The sequence below is a fragment of the Pelobates fuscus genome, chromosome 2, assembly GCF_036172605.1.
Source record: "Pelobates fuscus isolate aPelFus1 chromosome 2, aPelFus1.pri, whole genome shotgun sequence".
Taxonomy (NCBI): domain Eukaryota; kingdom Metazoa; phylum Chordata; class Amphibia; order Anura; family Pelobatidae; genus Pelobates; species Pelobates fuscus.
In genome coordinates this window covers 222,536,333-222,560,748 of record NC_086318.1, presented here as the reverse complement: position 1 = coordinate 222,560,748, position 24,416 = coordinate 222,536,333, and the positions used below count along the sequence as shown (strand labels likewise).

At 41.6% G+C, this 24,416-nt stretch overlaps 1 protein-coding gene across 1 annotated transcript in view; it reads right to left on the bottom strand.

Moving 5' to 3' along the window:
• Nucleotides 1–24,416, bottom strand: part of SMYD3 (SET and MYND domain containing 3) — an 839,309-nt gene that overhangs the window by 250,939 nt on the left and 563,954 nt on the right. The window contains exon 7 of the mRNA XM_063443201.1: nt 939–1,041. Coding sequence (XP_063299271.1) covers nt 939–1,041 — 103 coding nt within the window. The remainder of the gene's footprint in view (nt 1–938; nt 1,042–24,416) is intronic.

Here is a 24,416-nt window from a genome sequence, read left to right as displayed (position 1 = left end):
AGAGACAGTTGGACTGATTATTATTCTATGGAAGTGTCCACCAGCCCATTTCAATGCATTTTTGCTCTACAATCTTTAGTACCAAGCCTATAACAGCCCTTGATCTAGCACAGTTACGAGGACTAGACTTGTCAACAGGGCAAGGCAATTGAATGCCTGGAGAGCCAGTGACTGGTGGATCATATGAACAACATTGCAATCATCCATACTCATATATCTAATATTCCTAAACACTAGAGTTAAGTTCATGGCAATTATAGAAACATACCAAGAGTCCTGGTCAGTAATCCAGCCATCACTAAATGCAAATATTTTTTCTCTGAAGAATAGTGAATAATAAAATATACATGCAGATGTTAATTCCATGGGTTATTGTAAATCCTTGAACTATTATTACAAAGTTACATGAAAAGTGTATATGTGTCATAAAATAAAGCTTTGCCTAGTTACATGACTCCTAAAATGTGGAACGAGCAAGCACAGTTCTCAACTTGTATGAAATATTGTTTCTGTGTTTCCTGCATTGGCTTTGAATGTGAAGATTTACAGCACTAACAGGAACTACAACTCACAAATTGTTCCATGGGTATTCTAGGAATGATTAGTGGACTCTTCTATCAATGTGTGAGTATTTTTTCATATGTTTAAAAGAGAATTTAAAAGGTATGACAGTCTGGCTGTAGAATATAAGGAAACAAAGGGACAAAGGAATTTATGTTGACAATGTGTGATTTATGACAAGTAATGACACAGATAGCCGAGCAGCAGGTAAAGACAGCTTAATGGATCATGCTTCCCATGTAAGATATGAGCAGTGGGAGATAATTTATACAGTATGTGAAAAGGAGGGGTGAGGCACCGCTCAGCAATGTGAATAGGAGGATATTGACCACTCCAGGTGTTTTGTGATGTGAGGGAGGACAAGTTAATTATCATACCTCTTCACCCTTTGGGATTTCTTTGACTGTGCGGAGGAGAAGGCATCTTCCTTCAAATACAATCACACAGTTTGGGTCACAACTGTGGTTTAGCAAAGACATGCTGAAAAAAAATATAGCAAAAATTCCATAAAATAATAGTCTAGTGACACATCTTCAATTAATTTAAACATCTTACAACAGTATCAGCATAAACAATATGTCACATGTTTTAAAGAATGTCCCAAGAAGATGTAAAAATCAGCCACTAGATAGTGTTGTCTATATGTGGCTCCTGCTCACGATTTTTGCATGGGCACCATCAGAGTTTGGAAGAAGTCTAAGACTGCAAGAACTATTTTGACACACAACTTGGACTTCAAAATGGTGTGTAGAGAAGTGTGCCTTCTGGCACCGTATCATCTGACCAAGCCAAAGCTACCAAAGTTATCTTGTACATCATAAGAAGAATGAGTCCATGTATAAAATGGAAACAATGGCTAAAGGCATTACATGGTCAAACTTTCTAGCCCGATGTCAAGTTGGATTTTGCTCAAATCCTGCTCCAATTACTGACCCCTTAGAAGTTGTAAAATATATTCAACACGGCAAGGAACAAGGTAACCATGACACAATGCCACAAGGTAAACATCATCGACTCTACTACGTAATTTGATAATTTGCCTAGAAACTTCTCCAATTCTTTGATTTATTGGCAAATATGAACACCTTCAGACCAGGAGGGTCTGGTTATAATGGTCAAATACCTTTTTCAATATCTCACACTGCTCCTTCTTTACTAAGCAGCTGGAGACATTGCACAAAATGTTACTGCTTTGGAACCAAACATGCAACTCATTAAACACTCTTCCTAAAATGTCTAAAAAAAATTTACCACTGTAAGTGGGACTTCCTTCGAATCTCTCCCTTTTCGAAAATGGGGTAAATGCTAGTCCATTTCACAGGATGGACCAAATGCTTAAACAGGTAAGGGAAAGGGATGTTTAATCTGCACCAGCAAGTGGCAAGGGCTCTACTGAGTCCCTGTCAAGCCAGTCACAATCTGGCAAACAAAACACGTGTTTTTTTCACAAAGAGACTTCTAATCATGGCTGATTATTTAGTGCTCTTGTAAAGGTAATATACAATATACCTGTGAGATTTATGAAATCCAAGTATTTGCGTAGCAGTACAAACTATAAACCTGCTATAAATAATGGGTGTGTGGGCGTATTCTTGACATTATTTTCATAGGCTTTACTACACAACGTATGGGCTTTACTACACATGTTACTTCCCCCTAAATACCCCCCACTTTTTTCTACCCCTATCTTCACTAAATATTTTTTTGTCATACTGTGCCCATGCTTATGGCCTTCCAGCTTTCTTTTTCCTACCCCTTTTGGGTTTGTATCTCCCTTCTTAGAGCGAGCCCCTTTAAGTGCCACTTTTGCTCTTCCTTCCTTCCTTTTTTTTTTTTAACAAGAGATGTATAGTCACTTTACCTGCACCTGGATTTAACCTTGCCAGTTTGTTTGGCTTTTACATCCTTGCTCTATCACATTGGACTACTGAGCTCGTGTTAAATTATCTCTTTTGTTTGATATATTGACTAAATGGCCTTTCCTTATCCTCTTCATATTCTTATTTATTTATTTATTTTTGTACTTACTATTACCAAATAAAATTTTGAGTTACAGTAAAACAAGAAAAGAGTTCAAGCTGCCTTTTTTTACACAATGATTCACCGCTGTGGAATGTTCTTACAGCATATTAAACTTTCCACCTGTCTGAAATCACTGGAAACGATCTACTACTTTATGTTTACAATCAAACCAAACCTGCACAGGTAGTATTTAACACTATGTTTTCTATAGATTTCTAACACGTAGTCTTGTCACACATACATAAATACAAGAAAAATCTGTGTTTTATGTGTGTATCCTTACCAGAAACATACATGCACACACATCCCAATAAGCACTGAATCCCGGAGAAGAAAAATCTATGGGAAAATAAGTCTTTCCTGAGATGCGCAGATGTGTTCGATGATAACCCTCTGACCGTTAAACTCCACATACATATTTTAAATGAGATATAACGTGTGGAACCTGGTTGTAGACAGATTTACAGCTGAAGATAGAACTCATATTGCACATACACAGGTTGAACCCCACTTTCCTGACCTCTCTCTTATGTAACATAAATTGTTTTGTGTAGCATGAAGCGTATATTGCCACTTGAACATGGATTTGTCATTAAAATGTTATACAATAAAACCTCATTTTTTTTCTATTAATATGTCCATGTAAAATACAGCAGTAAAAATTGATAATCATTTATTTTTCTTGCCAGTATGAATTGGCTGGCATTTACATTGTACAATATTCGTTCATATTTACAATTTTTATTTCCCAAGCGTTTGTTTATATATATATATATATATATATATATATATATATATATATATATATATTTGTGTTAGGTGCTTATAATAGTACAGTGTGAAATACCATAATTTAAATGTAGAATAGTAAAAGGGCAAGTCGGTTGTGGTGTGCCGGAACCGACGATGAGGTAGGACTGAGAAAGAAGAGGGCAACATTTATTACAGACAACCAATACAGATACATTTATCAACCAGACGTGTTTTTGAAAGCATCCCTTAATTCTTGTACTGGGTTCGGTATGTACCGTGAGTAAGCGGATGACTTCCAGCGCAGCAGTGTTTTTATAACATGAATTGGAATGTTGACACTGGAGGCTGTGGATGCTGCTCCTATGCGAAAGGAGTGCCCTGAGTAGTTAGCTGCGTTGAGGCCCAGTTGAGTGAGCAAGGACCTAACGTAGGTCATGAAGGTTGTAGTGGTGAGTACTGAACCTGTAATTGTAGTAATGGTTGTGATGGTAGTAAATTATGATGCTGTATGTATGCATCAAGAACCCTAACGGGACACCACCTGTTGTGTGTGGGATAGTACGGAATGTTTACTGGTATGTGCTGACTGGTTTTGGAGTGAGGTAAAGTCAGGATGTAATGATCCATGTGTTTTGTTAAGTGGGAATAGAGGAGGATAGGAGTAGATTGTGTTGTGGTGGTTGTAGCGAACTCTCTAGGTCTTAACATCCATAGAAAGCTATGTATATTCTGCTTTGATTATATAATTTGTATTGGTGTCAAACGGTTTAAAATCAAGCAGGTTAGACAATGCTTTGAAGATATGGTTAGCTATGGGAAGCCTCTGTGATGTATGTGTGGGTTCAGATTTCCGAATGCCTCTGAGTATGGCCTTAATCTGGTGAGAGGCCATTAAACTATTGTTATTTGGGTGTAAGATTAGCATATGGTGTTAAATGCCAGTGAGATAGAGTTTGATGGTGTTATATGACATTTTAAGTTTAAGGTGGCAAAAGAAGCAAAACCCAAAAAAGATGTCATAACAAATGTTGCTGTAAAACCTGTGGTAGATGCCGCATCTGACCAAATGGTAGGAGATGAGTCAGTCAATTGAGGGAGGAACATACTTTTAACATTCCAAGTGGTTAAAATCTCTTCCACATGTTTAGATCTGCCGTAGCTTGGGTATCTAAGGACAAACCTGTGTGTGTCATGTAGGAAACGTGGAAAAAAAAAGCAATAGTCGTGATATGAAGGAGTGGCCTTGAGGTATGATACGCATAGCAAAATTGATCCCAGCAGGGACTGTAGCTCTTTGCGGTTGCAAGTACCGAGCTGAAGGTAGCTGTTGATGTAAGTAAGAATGTTCTCTATCTTGTCGTGTGGTAGGCTCGCTTGCGTTGTGGCTGAGTCTAATTGAATACCCAGAAAAGTGATAATCGTGTCTGGACCCTCTGTTTTCTTAGGGGAGATAGGTACACCTAGTTGCTCAAATAGCTTGGTGGTAGCTTTGAGACTACTAGGAGGGGAAGTATTCTCCTCGACCAGTAGGAAATCGTCCAGGTAATGTAATACCGTAGGGCATCTGGCTATGTTCAATAGTAACCAGCACAATGCTTCGGCAAATGTGTCGAAAATAGCTGGGCTACTTTTGGACCCAAAAGTTAAACGGGAGAAAAATTAGTAGTTCCCACAGGTGCCACAGTGTGGGGTGGATTGGCAGTAATTTAAAGGCATTAGTAATATCGGTCTTACTAAGCCAGGCTCCAACCCCTGCTTGTATGATAGTGGTAATGGCGTGATCTATGGTGGTGTATTGCAGGGAGAATTCCTCGGAGGGTATGAGGGAGTTAAGACTGGGGTGTAGACAAGTCAATGATGAGTCTCTGTTTAAGGGAAGATTTCCCTGTGACAATACCAAATAGGGTTAGTGCGCCATTCTATGAATGGAGGAGTTTTGAAAGGCCCCAATACGAAACCCTCAGCCACTTCTTGGGCTATGAGAGTGTCAACCGCTGTGGGGTTGTGTTGTGCGGATTGTAGATTAGGGCATTCCAGGGTCACGGATGGTATGTGTAGAATACCTGTGTGGAAGCCTTCTGTTAAACCAGAGATAAGAAAGTCTACTAGGTCTCTAGACGGGTGCTGAGACATAAATGCAGTAAATACCGGCATATTAATGGACGTTAGGTAAGGCTTGGAATACATTTTATTTGGACACATGGTTTTTGCATGTGCCCTAAAACATTTTAAACAGATATGCAATAATCTACATCCACTATAATTACAAGACCCAACATTAAAGTTATTACATATCTGGGACTTTCCCAGAAAAACTTGATTAGGCGTCCCAGTTTGTCTCTTAACAATTTCTCTGGAACACCAGAGGAACTAGCTCCTTGCGTGGAGGCATGTTCGCCCGCCGTGTTGGGAGAGCAATTTGTCGTATGGGCTGTAGAGGAGCAGTATGCACAAGCCGGTGTTCTTAGACCTGCAAAGTGTCTGCAAAATATGACGGTATCAATCCTTCCCCAGTTGGATCTTGTTCCATACTGGGAGAAGGCTCCAGACACTTTTGCAGAAAAAGACCTATGGTAGTCATAAAAGGCTGAAACACCATATTTGTTGCCCAGGTCTACCACAGCTTATGCATATAAAGATCAAACTCCTCTCTTCAGTTGGGATAGACCGCACAGATGACATCCTGTAAATACCAAAAGCCAGTACAAACTCAGGGATAGTCAGTTTCTGTTTAGGCGGGCATCCCTAGATCTGACAACAACAGACACATCATCATAAGCACAAGTTTTATTTTCCACTATATCCTGGGAGGCAATCAGCAGGGAGGCCAGGTTGACGTCTTTACCTTCCAGGATATCCCTTTTTATGTGCTCAGGGATCATATGAGCAGGGCTAACTTCCTGGTCCTCCAGGGTGATGGCTGGAGCAACTAATGGCAAGTCGGCTGGTGCTTGTGAAGCAGCAGCGGGCGGCCCTGCTAGCGTAAGGGCTGTGGTGACCGACTCAAGTTTCTCCAGCCTGGAGTTGACCTTGCTCATGGGCGCCATGAGTGAAGACAACATGGAATGTATGTCTCCTGGGTTGGACTGGCTAGGTCCTTCCCTGGCGTCCATGTTGTTAGTTGAGGTATGTAGCAGATTGAAAAGTTCTGCTTCCTTGCTGTAGCGGGGTAGGGGATTTGCCGTCTCCTCAATTCCGTAGTTATACTAAGGATCGCCCAGGATCTGATCGATGCTGGACTAGCTAGTTCTCCTCCTTGTGTGGGAGTGATAGCTCTAGCCGGAGTGCTAGGCAGGGAGAAATCCTCTACCCCTTTCTGAGACATACTACAAACAAAACAATTAATTAGTGTTTGAAAACCACCAAATTGTACTGGCAGGCTAGCTAAGCCGGATGGCGAAACATTATACTTGTTTGGTGACAGGTGAGGCCCTACTAATTGCCAAGCGGCTTGAGAGGCTCTATCTATGCGTTGGCGCAAGGGGATTTGAGGCCACTCGTCGTAGTGGCAGGAGTTTTAGGCCTCTCGGTGACTGTAAGACAGAAAACAGGGGAAGGGAGTGACAGGTGAGGCCCTCTCTATGCAACATGCGAGGTGGCAAGCTACCGTGTGGCCCGATGGGTGTTTGCCTCTGAAACGTTGAGGCGGGGTGTTGGCCTCGCGGGACCACTAACTGATGGCGACTGCCAAAAAGGGGTAAATACCTATTGGGAAGCCTATGACCCTGTTGCCAGTATTCTAACCTAGGGGGGAGAAATGAAATGTATGGTAGAATACCATATGAGCAGGTGTACGTACCTGGTAGTATGAAAATCTCACATGAAAAACCGTGTGGTGCAAATATATATAGGCTGGACAGCCTGAAACGGGTAAAAGGGAGTAGTATGATGAGTGTGGACTGTTGGAAAGAAATAGACTTCGTGGTCTGTACCAGTAATATTTTTAAGGCTTGCTGGCGTATGACTTATAAAATGAAATGTTGTGATATACCATGGGAATATAAATGTGTTACCCAGGAAAAGTGATGCCGTGGCTTTAATACAACATCTGTCTGAAATAGTGGGGAATGTATGACAGGTGTCAAGAAAAATAAGAGGAAGGGTTGAGGGAGGCCGTGGCCTATGTATAAACAGCATGTATAAACAGCATATGTGTTCTATAATAACCGTGTGTAAGGGAAAACATAAAAATTTATGTAAGTTATATATCTATATATATATGTATATTACTGTGCAGTAAAAGACGTATGATTGGTTGGATCAGTACGTGTGATTCAACCTGAGCATGCATGAAAAGGAAAACTGTATGCTTATGTATGTGTCATAGTTTACAACACAGAAATGAGGCCTGTAACATAGGCTGAGTCAATTTTAAATGAAATGGACAATTATGGAAAACTCCTGGAAGCGTGGGAGTCAAAATGATCCATACAGATATGTTAGCTGGTTTCATGCACAATGATAGAATACATGATACCTTTAAATAGAAATGAAAATAATCTGTCTATTAAAACAAGCAAATCATTAACCGAATGTTATATACATGAATATGATGAAATGTAACTCACGAAAAGATCTATGCGTAATACATAGCAGAATAACCGAACCCAATATGAAGGGAAACAGAAGCTAGGATGAATAGTTTAAACGTATGCATTTTTATGTGAACAGCAAGCGTGCTTAAGTATAACATGAATAAAAGCTGCACTTAAGTTGAACATCCGTGTATATAGCAGAGTAATAAAGCTTAACACAGAATAACCTCACATTGCCATAATGAGCCCTTATACAAGTATGTACCGTGTGTGTGTGTGTGTGGAAAAAACTGCCGTACTGTCACTCACTAAATGAGGCCTGGATGGCTGAGAGTGGTGAGCTTGGAACTGCTAACTTGCTCCTGCCCCTCTGCCGTGCTAATGAGGTAGGCGGAGCTTGAGCTGTGCCGTGCATAGCCGGTGAAATAGACCGGTGTGGCTAAGGTGGGAGCGTGCCTCGTAAAATTCCTCCCCAGTGAAGATTTGGCACGTCGGCTGCTGTTTGCCGGTAAGGGGGGGGGGGGGGGAGAGATGTGGAGCCGCAGCGGGGAATATCGCAGACCTCCGTAGAAGTTGGTGGGAGGTATGCGGTATGTGTGTGTCAGGGTACCTGGAGTCTCTACCGTTGAGAGAGGTAGAGACTTAGAAGGTTATCCGTCCGGACGCCATGTCTCCTCGGTCTCCCGCGGTTCACTCGGCCTTGCTAACGCCGGCCGCGAGGGAGTCACTTCCTTTTATAACAGAAGGACCGGAGGTAGACGTCATGACGCTAACCCGAAACATCCTGCCACTCAAATCTCGGGAGACGAATCAGGACTCGCCGGAGGCGTGTCTCCTCTCCCTAGCCAGGATACTTAACGGGGGTTCTCTCATTCACTCATTGCCCTGTCGTGGTTCTAGTCCTCCTAGTCACACAGTGCTTTGTGATTCTCTTGTCTTTTGGTTCTGACCCGGCTTTGTTATTTACTCTCCTGCCTTTCTGTTATCCTTGACCCGGCTTGTCTCTCGCTTACCTGTCTTCTGTTATCCTCGACCTCGGCTTGTCTCTGACCATTCTATTGTAGTTCTACGTTAGTCCGGCCATTCTAAGGACCGGTATACGTATCAGCTACTCTTTGTACTCTGCGTGTTGGATCCCTGACCCGATCCTGACATTACGACAGGGCCATGGATCCTGCAGGTACAAATTGTCAGCTTGGTTCTCCTGATCCTAGGTTTGACGCCATGGATCATAGGATGGATCAGATGGCTCTGGCACTACAGGCGCTGCTGTCTCGCCCTATTAATCCACCTGAGGAGAGGCGTAACACTTCTGCTTCTTCTGTGGGTTCAGGGTTAGAGGTAGCTACTGTAGGTGCTTCTTCCCAAGTTACCCCACCTGTACGTTATGCTGGTTCCCCTGAGAGGTGTCGTGGCTTTTTGAACCAGATCAGTATTCACTTCGAGCTACAGCCCCGTTCATACCCTACTGATAGGGCAAAGGTGGGATTTATTATTACCTTACTCATTGAGAAAGCTCTGAGATGGGCGAATCCCTTGTGGGAGAATGATAATCCATTAGTCTATAACTATAATTCCTTTGTAGCTGCTTTTAAAAGAACTTTTGACCCTCCTGGCAGGAAGGCCAATGCAGCCAGATTACTGTTGCGCCTTAGACAAGACAACCAAACACTTGTGGATTATGCACTAGAGTTCAGGTCTTTGGCGGCAGAGGTAAAATGGAATGAACAGGCCTATATAGACGTATTCTTAAATGGATTATCTGATGTAATACTTGATGAGGTAGCTACTAGAGAACTTCCCGAGAATCTGGAGGACTTAATTTCCTTTGTCTCCCGTATTGACGAACGCCTAAGGGAGAGACAGAATACTCGAGATAGAACCGCTAAATCTTTCTCTAGACTAGTACCATCATTTCAAGTTGCTGAAACCAAAGATCCACAGGTTTCAGAACCTATGCAGTTAGGCCTTACTCGTCTCTCAGAGGAGGAGAGACAGTACAGGAGAAGAGAGGGACTGTGTATGTATTGTGGGTTTAGAGGTCATGTACGTTTGAGCTGTCCCAGCCGTCCGGGAAACGCTCGCACCTAAGTTTCTCTAGAGGACAGACCTTGGGTGTTTCGATTTTGTCCTCTACTCATAACTACAAAGAACATAGACTCCTTTTACCGGTCTCGTTAACTTGGGAGAAGGGAACTTTAGAAACTATGGCATTGATAGACTCCGGCGCTGCTGAGAGTTTTATCGACCAAAAGTTTCTCACTAAACACACTATCCCATCCCAGTTAAGGAAGACACCCTTGGCTGTTGAAGCCATTGATGGTAGACCTTTAGTTGAGCCTGTGATTTCCCGGGAGACCACACCTCTTTACTTAACTATTGGTATTCTACACAAGGAGGAAATATCCCTACTACTCATTTCATCCCCTTCTGTTCCCATAGTCCTGGGATACTCCTGGCTTAAGAAACATAACCCCGTTATAGATTGGAGATCAGGGGAAATAGTTTCTTGGGGCCAGAATTGTCAAGAGAGTTGTTTAAAGAAAGTGTCACCTCTTTGTAGTGTCAACCCAATTAATAACGCCACTGACTCTACCAAAGTACAGATACCGTCCTTGTATCAAGATTTAAAGGCAGTATTTGACAAAAGAAAGGCTGATACCTTACCACCACATAGGCCTTTTGATTGCAAAATTAATTTACTTTCTGGTACCATGCCCCCCAGGGGTCATGTATATCCTTTGTCCACGAATGAGAACTTAGTTCTAGAGGAGTATATTCGTGAAAACCTAGACAAGGGGTTCATTAGAAGATCCTCCTCCCCTGCTGGGGCTGGATTCTTTTTTGTTAAAAAGAAGGATGGCTCTTTAAGACCTTGCATTGACTACCGAGGCCTTAACAAGATAACCATCAGAAATGTTTATCCGATTCCCTTGATCACCGAGCTTTTTGACCGATTAAAAAGTTCTAAAATTTTCACTAAGTTAGACCTTAGAGGTGCTTATAATTTAGTGAGAATCCACGACGGTGACGAGTGGAAAACTGCATTCAATACTCGATATGGGCACTATGAGTATACGGTAATGCCTTTTGGTCTCTGCAATGCTCCGGCAGTATTTCAGGACCTTATTAATGAGGTTCTTAGGGAGTTTCAAGATGACTGTGTAATTGTATACCTTGATGATATTCTTATACATTCCAGGGATATTGAGACTCACCACAGGCAAGTCAGGAGAGTTTTACGCAAACTTCTTCAGCATGGCTTATACTGCAAACTAGAGAAATGCAGCTTTGACCAATCCCAAACTACATTTCTTGGTTATGTGATTTCTGGGGAAGGGTTTGAAATGGATCCGGAGAAGCTCCAATCCATACTAGACTGGCCTTTACCTCAGGGTCTCAAGGCTATCCAGAGATTCATTGGTTTCTCTAATTACTACAGACGTTTCATTAAGGGATACTCCTCTATCATTGCTCCCATCACTAACATGACCAAACAAGGGGCTGAGACTAAGAATTGGTCTACTGAAGCTCTTCGGGCTTTTGAGACACTCAAAGAGCTGTTTGCTTCCGCACCAATTTTAGTTCACCCTGATACTACTCTACCTTTCCTACTCGAAGTAGACGCTTCTGAGACAGGTATAGGTGCTGTTCTGTCCCAAAGGTTGGGTGTAGATAAACCACTACATCCTTGTGGATACTTTTCCAAAAAATTGTCCGGTACTGAAAGCAGATATGACATTGGTGACAGGGAACTACTAGCGGTTATAATGGCCTTGAAGGAGTGGAGACATTTATTGGAGGGTACCTTGCATCCTGTTACTATTTTGACGGATCATAAGAACTTATCCTATATTGGGGAGGCTAAACGACTATCATCTAGACAGGTTCGTTGGTCCATATTTCTCACTCACTTCAACTACGTACTCACATATAGGCCAGGTTCTAAGAATTCTAAAGCCGACGCCTTATCTCGCCAATATGAACCTGCTGCCGTATCTGAGCCGGTTTTGTCCTCTATAGTACCCAAGTGTAACATTATCGCTAATACTACTCTCAAAGTTCATTCCCCGCTACTTGATCAGATAAGGAACTTGCAGCATCTGGCACCTAGACTGACTCCGGTTTCCAGACTTTTCGTTCCCCCTGAACTTCAATTGGAGCTCTTACAGTGTCTTCACGAGAGTAAGGTGGCTGGTCATCCGGGTGTCCGCAAGACGTATTCTTTGATCTCCAAGGATTTCTGGTGGCCGTCGTTACGGAGGGATATTAAGGATTTTATCGGGGTTTGTGTGGTCTGTACTAAAACCAAACTACCGCATTCGCTTCCTTGTGGCCTTCTACAACCGCTGGAGATTCCTGACAAACCTTGGTCCTGTGTGGCTATGGACTTTATTGTGGATCTGCCGGTTTCTAAAAAACACACTGTTATCCTCACCGTAGTCGATAGGTTTACCAAGATGGCACATTTCGTCCCTTTGCCTAAACTCCCGACTTCTCCTGAATTGGCAGAGGTCTTTGCTAAAGAGATTTTTCGTTTACATGGGATTCCTTCTGAGATCACTTCTGATAGAGGCTCCCAATTTGTTTCACGTTTTTGGAGGTCGTTCTGTTCTCAATTAGGCATCAAATTGAATTTTTCGTCCGCCTATCATCCTCAGTCTAACGGAGCTGCTGAACGAACTAACCAGAAGATTGAGCAATACTTACGTTGTTTTGTTTCCGAACACCAGGACGATTGGGTCGGTTTGATTCCTTGGGCAGAGTTTGCGCACAACAATCTTGTTTGTGACTCCACGCATTCAAGTCCCTTCTTCATGAACTATGGCTTTCATCCATCTATTCTTCCCCCGGTTTCTCCTTCCCAAGGAGTACCGTCGGTTGATGTCCATGTGGCCAACTTGAGGAAGTTGTGGGATCAGACTCGACAGATTCTTCTACACAATTCTGTACTGGTAAAGAAACATGCTGACAAACGTAGAAGGGCGGCTCCGAATTTCGTTCCAGGCGATAGAGTGTGGTTGAGCACTAGGAATATTCGTCTTAAAGTTCCTTCCATGAAGTTCGCTCCTCGTTATATTGGTCCTTACAGGATCTTGACTCGAATTAACCCAGTGGCATATCGTCTAGCTCTTCCAGCTACTTTACGCATCCCGAACTCCTTTCACGTGTCATTGTTGAAACCTCTAATCTGTAACAGATTCTCCTCCACAATCGCCCCTCCGCGCCCTGTTCAGGTGGAGGGTCAGGAGGAGTATGAGGTTAACTCCATTATTGATTCTCGTGTCTCCCGGGGACGAGTACAATATTTAGTTGACTGGAGGGGATATGGTCCTGAGGAGAGGAGTTGGGTACCACAAGAGGATGTTCATGCTCCTCGTCTTCGCAGGGCATTTCACTCCCGCTTTCCATCTCGCCCCGGCTCCTTCCGCCCGGTGGGCGTATCTGAGGGGGGGGGTACTGTCAGGGTACCTGGAGTCTCTACCGTTGAGAGAGGTAGAGACTTAGAAGGTTATCCGTCCGGACGCCATGTCTCCTCGGTCTCCCGCGGTTCACTCGGCCTTGCTAACGCCGGCCGCGAGGGAGTCACTTCCTTTTATAACAGAAGGACCGGAGGTAGACGTCATGACGCTAACCCGAAACATCCTGCCACTCAAATCTCGGGAGACGAATCAGGACTCGCCGGAGGCGTGTCTCCTCTCCCTAGCCAGGATACTTAACGGGGGTTCTCTCATTCACTCATTGCCCTGTCGTGGTTCTAGTCCTCCTAGTCACACAGTGCTTTGTGATTCTCTTGTCTTTTGGTTCTGACCCGGCTTTGTTATTTACTCTCCTGCCTTTCTGTTATCCTTGACCCGGCTTGTCTCTCGCTTACCTGTCTTCTGTTATCCTCGACCTCGGCTTGTCTCTGACCATTCTATTGTAGTTCTACGTTAGTCCGGCCATTCTAAGGACCGGTATACGTATCAGCTACTCTTTGTACTCTGCGTGTTGGATCCCTGACCCGATCCTGACAGTGTGGCAACCGTGTACCCGCTTGTCGGGATGACAGAAGGAGAACATAATCTATGGGTAATCCCCCCTCCCCTTTGCCTGCCCTTAATGCCGTGACCGGGGGGAAATTGCCGCAAATTAAGTTTGTGTGCCTGCTTGTGGAGGTCGTGCTGGGGCACCGCAGACCTCCGTGCCCTGGGCCCGTGGGGGGTCTGCAGTACCCCTGGTGTTGCACCGGAGCCGTGGACCTCGGCGGGTCGGGCATAATTAAGCTGCAGACAGGTACAATGATACCCGTCTGCTCACTCACGTGTTTTAGGCGGGAACACTGATCGTGACGGGCGGGCGGAGCGAGCACACCGGCAAGCAGTCAGGAGGAGTCTAACTGTTAGGAGGAGGGCTACAACTGAATGCACAGCTTGCCGCGGAGAAACTCGTGGGTAAGGAGAACAAGATGGCGTCTGAGAGAACCCAGAAGTGGATCCTCATTCAACGCTGACCTCGAACGGTAAGGAACAAGGTAAGGGGAGTGCCTTAAGTAGGCTAGGAGTGGAAAACAGCACCTCCCACAAATCCAGGCAAAATTGCCTTAATACATTTATATAAAATACAGAATCCAGCACACTCGCTTATTCACTAAACAATTATTTAGCCTTGACATGCAGAGAGTCCCAGTAAGGAAGTATTTCCCAAGTAAGTGGATTAATCTCATTAGAGCAAGCATTAGGCTGCTACTAGGATAGGACCTGACGAATATGGGGTACTTTGACGTAGTTGGCAGGCTTATGCAATGTATGATCATATAATGTAACTAAACCCCCATAATTTTTTGCCTAGGTGAGGTGTTTTTAAAGAAAACTATTACAATCTCTAAGATTTGAAATCATTGTTTAGTGAATAAGCGAGTTCGCTGGATTCTGTATTTTGTATATTTTGGCCCCAGCAGCACCCTACATGCATACATTGTACATGCATGTTCAGGTGAGTGCAACCCTCTTGGTTTCTAATGTATATGTATGTATGTATATATGTATATATATATATATATATATATATATATATATATATATATATATATATTATTTTAGTTTGTTTTGCATACCACCCACAGTTCAAATGAAAAGAAGTGGTACTTTAACTTTAGGGTCCTGAGTAGCGGTGTGGCCAGACAAGTCAATTCCAACCCCACACAAGTGTTCCAAATTAAGGGAGCTATCTACTAAAAACACCTTAATTTGGTATACTTAAACAGGGAATCCAACATAAGGGCACCAAATTAGGGGGGCTATCTTCTAAACACTGCCCTCATTTGTTATCCCAGGTAGGACAATAATACAAACATGTACCAAATTAGGAGCACTATCAACTATATAGTGCCTTAAATTAGTATCCTAAATAGGGTAATCCCATATAAAGGTAGCATACTACTAAACAGTACCCTAATTTGGTAACTTTAAATATGCAATCCAACATAAAGGTACTAAATTAGAGGTATTATCTTATAAACATTGACCTAATTTGGTATCATAAGTAGGGCAATCCCACATAAGTGTACCAAATTAGGAGAGCGATCTACTATACCCTAAATTGGTATGCTCAATAGGGCAATCCCAAACAAGGGTACAAAATTAGGAAGCTATCTACTAAATAGCTGAAAGAGCAGCTCTCTTTCTTAATTTTTCTGTTTCAGTTACTTAATACAAAAGTCCCTAAATTTCTTATGAACACATTTTAAGACCAGCTAGGTTTTATCAGCCTTCAAAATTCCTATTTCTATGTTACAGTGCACCTACCTAGCAAACTCAGGTATAACTATATCACACTGGGGGAGGAGGCGGAGCATGGCAACCGACTGGGGCAGCCGCATGGTGCTAGAGCTCCAGGGAGAAATCTACTTATTGAGCCTCAAATTGTGCAATACTGCCCTGTTTTTTTTTTTTTGCTAAAAGCTTTCTACTAATCCCTGGGTACACCCTGCTGACATCTTGGTACTTTGTAGCCAGCAACCGAAGGACACGGCCTGTGCTGCATTATCCTGCAGCCTGCATCTGCATTTGAGGACGGAAAGGCGCCGATCCTCGGCTTTGATATGGAGCTTGTGAGACGTGTGCCCTACCACCCCTCCTCTAGTCCAAATTTTCAGCTTGCTAACAAACTGGAGAGTTGATGCTTAGCAGTTTAACTGGCTGCCCTGTTGGGACCTACAGCTGTGAGCACCTCCCCGCAAGCATTAACACTTGTGGAGTCACTACTCCAGGCTTTTGATAGCCTCTATAAAGCCTTCTTACCTCCGCTAATGCAGAACGAGCCACAGCACCAGGAGACATCTTGTTGACTAATGCAGTAAGTGTGAATTTCCACCAAGAGTCTTGGGAGAGGCACTGCAGTGGAGAAGGGGCAGGAAGCCGCTGCGATGACCACCTGTGTTTAGATGCTCTGGCCCGCATTCCAGTTGGTATTCACCCAGACAGCAAATACACAAACCTCTTCACCCCCAGTGAGAACATCCTGACCTGCATGCCTCCAACCTGAGTTATTGGGTGCGCAAGATCAAGATACCACGGATGGGTGCTCTGGCATTGAGCCAGCTTATCCTCCCGGGGAAGATTCAGCTGAACTGTCTGGGGGATTGGGGCTTGATTAGGTTCCCCGTGAATATTACTTGCAGCTTGGTTGTTTTCTTGTTGCTTTATGTGCACAATGTTTATTATTGCTAAACTCTGCTCCCCTATTATAGTGTTGTAACTGCTTACCTGTAACTACCCAACCTGAACACCCTGTGGTTATAGTCTCGTGGAACTATCTCCTGTACCTATAATAAGTTCCAATCTATCTCTACTACTACTAATGAAACTACAATCCTACTATTTCATTCATTTTCTTGACTGTAGTCCCCTTGCACCATGCTTGTATTTAAAGTTTTAATGCTATGTGAGAGTTCCCAGCAGCTCATTCCCCACAGTAATGGGCAACATTGCCCATTGTTGTGGGGAATGAGCTGCTGGGAACTCTCATATAGCATTAAAACTTTAAATGCAAGCATGGTGCAAGGGGACTACAGTCAAGAAAATGTCTGACCCTGCCTAGGGCTACATGAAGCTCATTCACTGTTAAACTGCTTGAAAATGGTTTAACACTAAACGAAGGGAAAGTGTTAGAGGACTCAATGCACTATAATCAATTCAATAAAATGAAATGGCTACAATGTCTACAGTGTTCCTTTAATATTTCCTATTACGGATACCACTGCTATAGCACATTGATAGAGTAAATATTTTACTTAACATTTTATGACAGACTGCCTTTAAATAAAGAATCATTATTTTATGGGCATTTTAGCCATTTGGGGAGTTGGTTCAAATTTGTGGCATTTGCAATCCAGTTTCAAAAGTGTATAAAATGATCTCATCTCCACTCTCTGCATTGCATTACCTTGTAATACAGTACAGACTCCCTCTAGCAGGACACAATCTGCACGAGAACACATAGTTCATTTAGACAAAGTAAAAGAAATATGCCTTATAATTCAAGACATCTTAACATTAGAGTAACATAAAACTTCAACATGAAAGCTGATACACTGCAGAACAGCTGGCCTTATAATTAAGATATTTAAATGGCCATATCATTGTTTTTCAATTACAGTTGGCCTCTGGCTTACCATAACTATTCTATATTTCCCATATTACTATTGTCTTTATATATTATAACCAAAGCAGCAGATCCAAGTGAATATGGAGGAGTTGTATTGTGCGACTTGAGCCTATGGAAACATAATTAGCTCTATAAGTATTAAAGGAGCTGTAAAACCCCATGTATAAAATCCTTCATATTACATTTTAAGTAATACGCAATAAGAACATTCATGTGTATTAGAGATCTGACACCAGAACCAAAGTCTGCAATGATATTCAGTAACGTAGAGAAAAGACCCTGGCATTCATTTTCAGACAAATGCAATTTTGTCCAAATTACAAGCAATGTAGTCATTTGTTCGAAACACAAATGAAAGAATTATATTATGCACAGTATGAGTGAGCACCAAAATAAACATGAACAAAAAAATCATCCATGCACTTCATTAATTCGGTATTTGTCCTATTACAGGCCACCTGGTAATTAGATTATTTAAAAATTGAATTTAACCCATTGGGGAACCCACTCCTCCCCCCCATTGTGTTACATATCTCTTTAACTAAACGTATAATAGATCTCTATGGGGTCAATATTACTAGCAGCAAGCATCCAATGTCTGTGTCTGTGTTATAAAAGACTAGCGACTGGGCGCCTATTGCTGCTAAGTAACTAAAACAGTAAAAGTGGGGACCTGACACAGGTCTTCCAGGCCCCACAGAGAGGTTGCAAACAAATAATAAAGGGGGTGGGGGGGAAACAGAGTTTCCCCTGTGAGCCTCTCCCTTGGCCACAGGATGGGGCTATTAAAAAGTGAATGGTAGACCTAGTTTCATCATGAGCAGTTAGTGGGGGTCTAATAATATAATATACATAAGTGTTTGCATACTATTGTCCAACCCCCTAAAACTTGGGGCACTTTAAACAAGCCTTTTTTTTAAAAGGGTGAGTTTATACATTACATTAGCGCTCCACTGGGTCTTGTTTGTTGTGACCTTTTCTACTTTCATTACCCCACTATTCTGCATGTTATTGTGTTAAGGTTGGAGGTACCTTCACGTGTGTCGAGCTGCTTAGCGGAACCAGGTTCTTCACCAAATTACAAATTTGAGCGCCTAGGAAAGCACGGTTTATTTGTTATCACTCCTTTGTTGTTTAATTACCTCTGTACCTGTGCAGGCTGCCATTTACATAATGTCGTTATTTGAAAATAGAAACAGATGCAGTAAAAACATTGATGCTCTGTTTAATGATGAAGAACTAGATGCCATGAGTACGAATCAATCACATAAAATACAACTACAAGACTGTAGGTTTATGTTAGAGAAAACATTAGGGAAAGAGATTAAAAATAAGTGGGAAATAGCAACCCTTGAGAAATATAATAGAGAGAAGATCACACCAAGAGGTCTAAGGTTTTCAAAGGATCCTTCCTTTGACCAAGAGGAAGAAGACTTTATGACCGAATGGAATAACAAATTAGAGAGTTTTTCTTTTGGATTAATGGACTTAATTATTGAGAGACGCCGGCACAATCTGGCAAAACTAGATAAAAAAATTGATGAACTACAGAATTATCTAATAAATAACACCTCCTCAGAAGAATATACCTCTATCACAGAGGATATAAAAGACAATTTAGAAAAAATGGAAAAAACTGTAATTGAAACAAAAAAGAGAAAATACCTGAGGGATAAAAATGATTATGCCAATAATAGAGTCAGGACATACTCCAAATATAACTATAATAATGTAAATAATTCTCAAAGAACAAAGTACCCTAAAAGAAACATTCCTGATAGAGGCATATCCTACCATTCAGACACCCACAAAGGTTTCTCTGGTAGGAGGCACTCTAATAGTGATATTTCTTTTCATAAAGAACCCCAAACCAAGATAACGAATAGATCAAGTTATAAAGCGGAGGCCAATTATAGCCATGGTAGAAGAGACGCTGTCTCTCCCAATAACAAAAAAAGAAATGACCACTCTGATGGAAGGGACACATATAGATGGAAAAAACAGAGTGTGCATTTCGACAAACGCCAACCATATTTGAATAGACCTGAGAGAAAAAAGGAGGATAATGTTCCTCTATATAATAGATTTGCACATCTAGACCGCTCACCAAGACAAGAGGATTTTTGGGAACTCCAGGAAAGGGGGAGATACAAATGCTCCCCATTAGGAAAGAGGCGGAGATCCATAGAGGAAGGGGAATTAGAGGAGGAGTATCTTTACAAAAGAGGAAAAAGAGACAAAAAATAATCAAGAATGGTATCTTTAACCTCACAAATAGAATGCTCTCTAAATCCCAACAATCATTACTTGAAAAGGGCCTTAAATTTGCCCCGACTAGAACACTAGACAAATTTAGCACCTATCTGGACCTTAATAGGTTTAAAAGAAAAATGTGTTTGAAAAAATTCTTCCATAAGAAACCATCAACAAGACCTATGCCAAGTGAAACAAATGATGAATTTGTGCATACGGAACTTAAAGAGAAATCCAGTTTTTTTCCCAAGTTTTGCATCTCTGATGAGATGTCAACATTTGAAAAAATGGTTATGAGGGATATTAAACGTATCAAACCTATCGGGAAGAATGAATATAATCTTACCTTCCAAGAAAGAGACAGTCTTAAAAAGTTCAAAAATGACAACACACTGGTCATTAAACCGGTCGATAAGGGGGGGGGATTGTCCTTATCGAGAAAGATGACTATATTGCAGAATCGAATAGGTTACTTGGCGACACTACAACATACATCGTTTTAAATAAAGACCCCACTAGTGAAATTAAAGTCAGCTATACTAAATTGCTTGACAAAGGCAAGTTAGAAGGTATCCTGAATAAAAAAGAATCAGAATTTCTAAACATCCATCATCCCAGGATCCCTGTTTTCTATTACTTGCCAAAGATCCATAAACACATCACCAAACCCCCTGGGCGCCCCATCATCTCAGGAATAGGATCTATATCGAGCAGGCTTTCTCAATACATCGATCAATGCCTACAGCCTATAGTGAAGAACTGTAAAGGCCATTTAAAAGACACCATTAATGTCCTTCAGGTCCTTAAAGATGTTATATGGGATGATGAATGCTGGCTAGTTACAGCCGACGTTCACTCCTTGTATACCATCATACAACATAATAGAGGATGTGAAGCGACAAAGTTTTTTCTCGAGAGATCTGAACTTTTCCCAAAATCTCAGATTGATTTCATTTTGGAGGGGATTAATTGGATACTCCACAATAACTACTTTTGGTTCAGTGAGACATTTTATTTGCAGATCTGTGGAACGGCGATGGGCACCAGGTTTGCACCCAGCTACGCCAATTTGTTTATGTCATACTGGGAACATCATTTTGTTTTTGGTGATCGTAGGTGGGATGCAAACCTGGTGTCCTATCATCGATATATAGACGATATTTTTTTTGTCTGGAAGGGCAGTAGTGAGTCCCTTGATCTCTTTTTTTCATGTGTTGAGAACAATGATTGGGGTATCAAGCTTACCAGAAATAGCAGTAAGAACTCTGTCGAATTTCTCGACCTCAACATTTTTATCGAAAGTAACATCATTAAGACCAGTACCTTCTTTAAGAAGGTTGATGTAAACAGTTACATCGAGGGCAAGAGTTGCCATTACTCACCTTGGCTCCTTAATGCGCCTAAGGCACAACTTCTCAGAGTAAGACGTAACTGCACCGATATTGCTACATTTCATAAACAAGCACAAAAGATCATGACGGACTTCATAGATAAGGGATATGATAGACAGTTACTTGACAGTGCTTATGATGAGATAAGTCTTAGAGAAAGAGAATCCCTTTTGGAATATAAAGTGAAACCTACCACTTCTGCAGACAGTGAATTGGCCTTCATTTGCGATTTCAACATACAGAGCAAACAAGTTAAAAAAGTAATCCATAAACATTGGCCTATCCTTAAAAATGATGAGCTACTAAACACTCTCCTACCGGAGAAACCCAAAATCATCTATAGGGGAGTATCTAATTTAAGAAATAGTCTTTCCAATAATAATTCGACCAGAGTTAAAGAAGTGTCAAACCCCTTTAATGAATCTAAAGGGTTCTATGGTTGTGGTGTCTGTGGGGCCTGTAGGCACACCAATAACCCTAAAAGAACAATTAAGGAATTTGCGAATCCGAATGATCCTAATAAGAACTATAAAATAAAGGACATTATCACCTGCCACACCAAAAGGGTAATTTACATGCTGACGTGCCCATGTGGCCTCCTATACATTGGGCGGACAATACGCCCTCTGCAGGTGAGAATACAGGAACACGTCAGAAATGTGAAAAATTGATTTATGAAACACAGCGTATCACTTCACTTTAAAAATATGCATAATAGCGACCCAAAAGGGATACAATTTAAGGGTATCCAAAAGGTAGTCACAGATTGGAGAGGTGATGACTTGGTGAGGAAAATGGGGAAGGCTGAGATGAAGTGGATATTCGAATTGGACACTCTACACCCTAGAGGTCTTAATCTTGATTTTGAACTTTGTCATTTTTTATAAAAAACTTTTTTTTTTTCTTTTTCTTCCTCTTCATCTCAGTCTTCATATGTTCCTCACTATGATGAAATATATAAGATGTAATTTTATTTATCAACACAATTTTTCTCTTTTTTTTCCCTTTTTTATAATAATTGAATTGATATTGTATCTCTTTAAGACAATAACACCACTTAAGATTTATATATACATTTGAGTAATGTATGTATATATTTATCAGAATAGGATACTTTATATGGGTGACACACGTCTGCAATTGACATTTCTATTCTACTAAACATCAATTGGGTATATATCCCTTTAAGACAGCATTGCTATTGAAAATTCACCTATGTAATCAACAGTCTAAAGATTTAAAAGACAATTTATTTACACAACCTAATAGAGATTGCCGTATCCCTTTAAAGCAGTATCATTGTAGATTTTCCTATATATTTAAGGACCTTGATATAAGATCGAAATGACTATCTATTTACACAGCCGAATATAGGCAGTTGCTGAATATGAAGTCTATCTCCTTCCAAACATACTCTTATTGGGTTTATTGTCTTACTAATACACCTATGCAATCAAGATGTCAAACTGATCCCTTTTTCCCTTTCATTTTACGTTGTATTCCACAACACTAATGCTATGTGAATGAGCCTGAAGCTTGCCACTAACCAAAATGGCTGCTACGGTCGAAACGGAAGTGACGTCGCGGCAAGGGCGATACGTCACTTCCGGAATTACGAGAACTCACGAACAGCTGATCGGAACACCCCTTACCATATTTGGTCATCCGGAAGGCGGTAAGAACCAATAGGAAAGACTCTCTGGATATTTAAACAGCAGGAGGACACCAGCAGGATACCGATTGAAAAAGCCTTTGTATAAGGCGAAACGCGTCTCGGAAGAGGACTCATTTTTACACCATAATTTTATGGGAACTTTTTTATTTATATTTTATGTAAGTGTTTAAATAAAAAGTTTTTTTATATATTTGAGCCTACGACCTGCATCTACTTTCCTGCTACAAAGAAGAGCAGTGCCCTCTTAAAGGCACACTACCTATCACACTGAGAGCCCAGTTTGTATTGGCTCTCAAAAAGGTGAGCAAGCATTTTATTTGTTTTGATACCACTCTGGGTTGAGGATAACACACTAGGACTTTGGTCCATGTCCCTTTATCTCTCCCTTTCTTTGAGGATTGCTACTAAACCATTGAAGAGGCTTGGTGTTTGCCTTAAAACACCCCTGCGCTTGTGATTTGAGCCTATCGTTTTCAGGCTCTGCACCATGTGAGTGTGTTACATATAGATTCCTCTCTTTATGTACCTCAAGTCCATACATACTACACTATTGTCTCCATTATATTCTCTCTCCAGATTCCCTTGAATTTCATATCCCTTTTTTTTAAAAGGGTGAGTTTATACATTACATTAGCGCTCCACTGGGTCTTGTTTGTTGTGACCTTTTCTACTTTCATTACCCCACTATTCTGCATGTTATTGTGTTAAGGTTGGAGGTACCTTCACGTGTGTCGAGCTGCTTAGCGGAACCAGGTTCTTCACCAAATTACAAATTTGAGCGCCTAGGAAAGCACGGTTTATTTGTTATCACCACTTTAAACAAGCCCCTATGCACATCCTTCAATAAAGAAAATCTGCCTACCGCATGACCCTAATAATACTGACCGAGGGTCCAATAACCTAAGTTTCTGTTATACACACTATCAGATTCTTGCTTACTTCTTAAAGCTTCTTTTCTTTAGCCTCAAAAAAGGTCAGATAAAAATAAAACATAAGCTTTTTGACGCTATGCAATTTCAGTTAGAGCACTCTGATTTGTTTGTAAGCCAACCAATCAGAGTGCTCTGAGTGATATTGCATAGCATGGGAAAGCTCTTATATGGTTTCCCCAACCTGCAAGCTCAGTCTGTGTGGACCTCTCAATGGGTGATGTAATGATATTATAAAATGACCTATGAGGTTAATGCTTTAACCCCTTAAGTCCGGAGGGCGTACTATTACGTCCTTTTAAAAGCGGCTCTAAACGCCGCCGGACGTAATAGTACGCCCTCCGTTTTTTAGTAACTTACCCGGTCGCTGGCGGTCCCACGCCGGCGATCGCGGTTCGGGGGACTCCCAGGGAGCCCCCCGCGGCACGTCCGCCCTCCAGGAGCCCTCCCGGCCATGTGAGAGTGAGGTCCTTGCGAGGACCTCACAATCACATGGCCGGTATAGCTGCCTGCTGCATTGCCAGCAGGGGGACCAACTGTAATGACAGTTGGTCCCCCTGCTGGCTGAAAATAAAATAAAAAATGTTTAAAACAGTGTAAAAAAAAATTAATTATATACTTAGATCATATATATATATATTATATATAT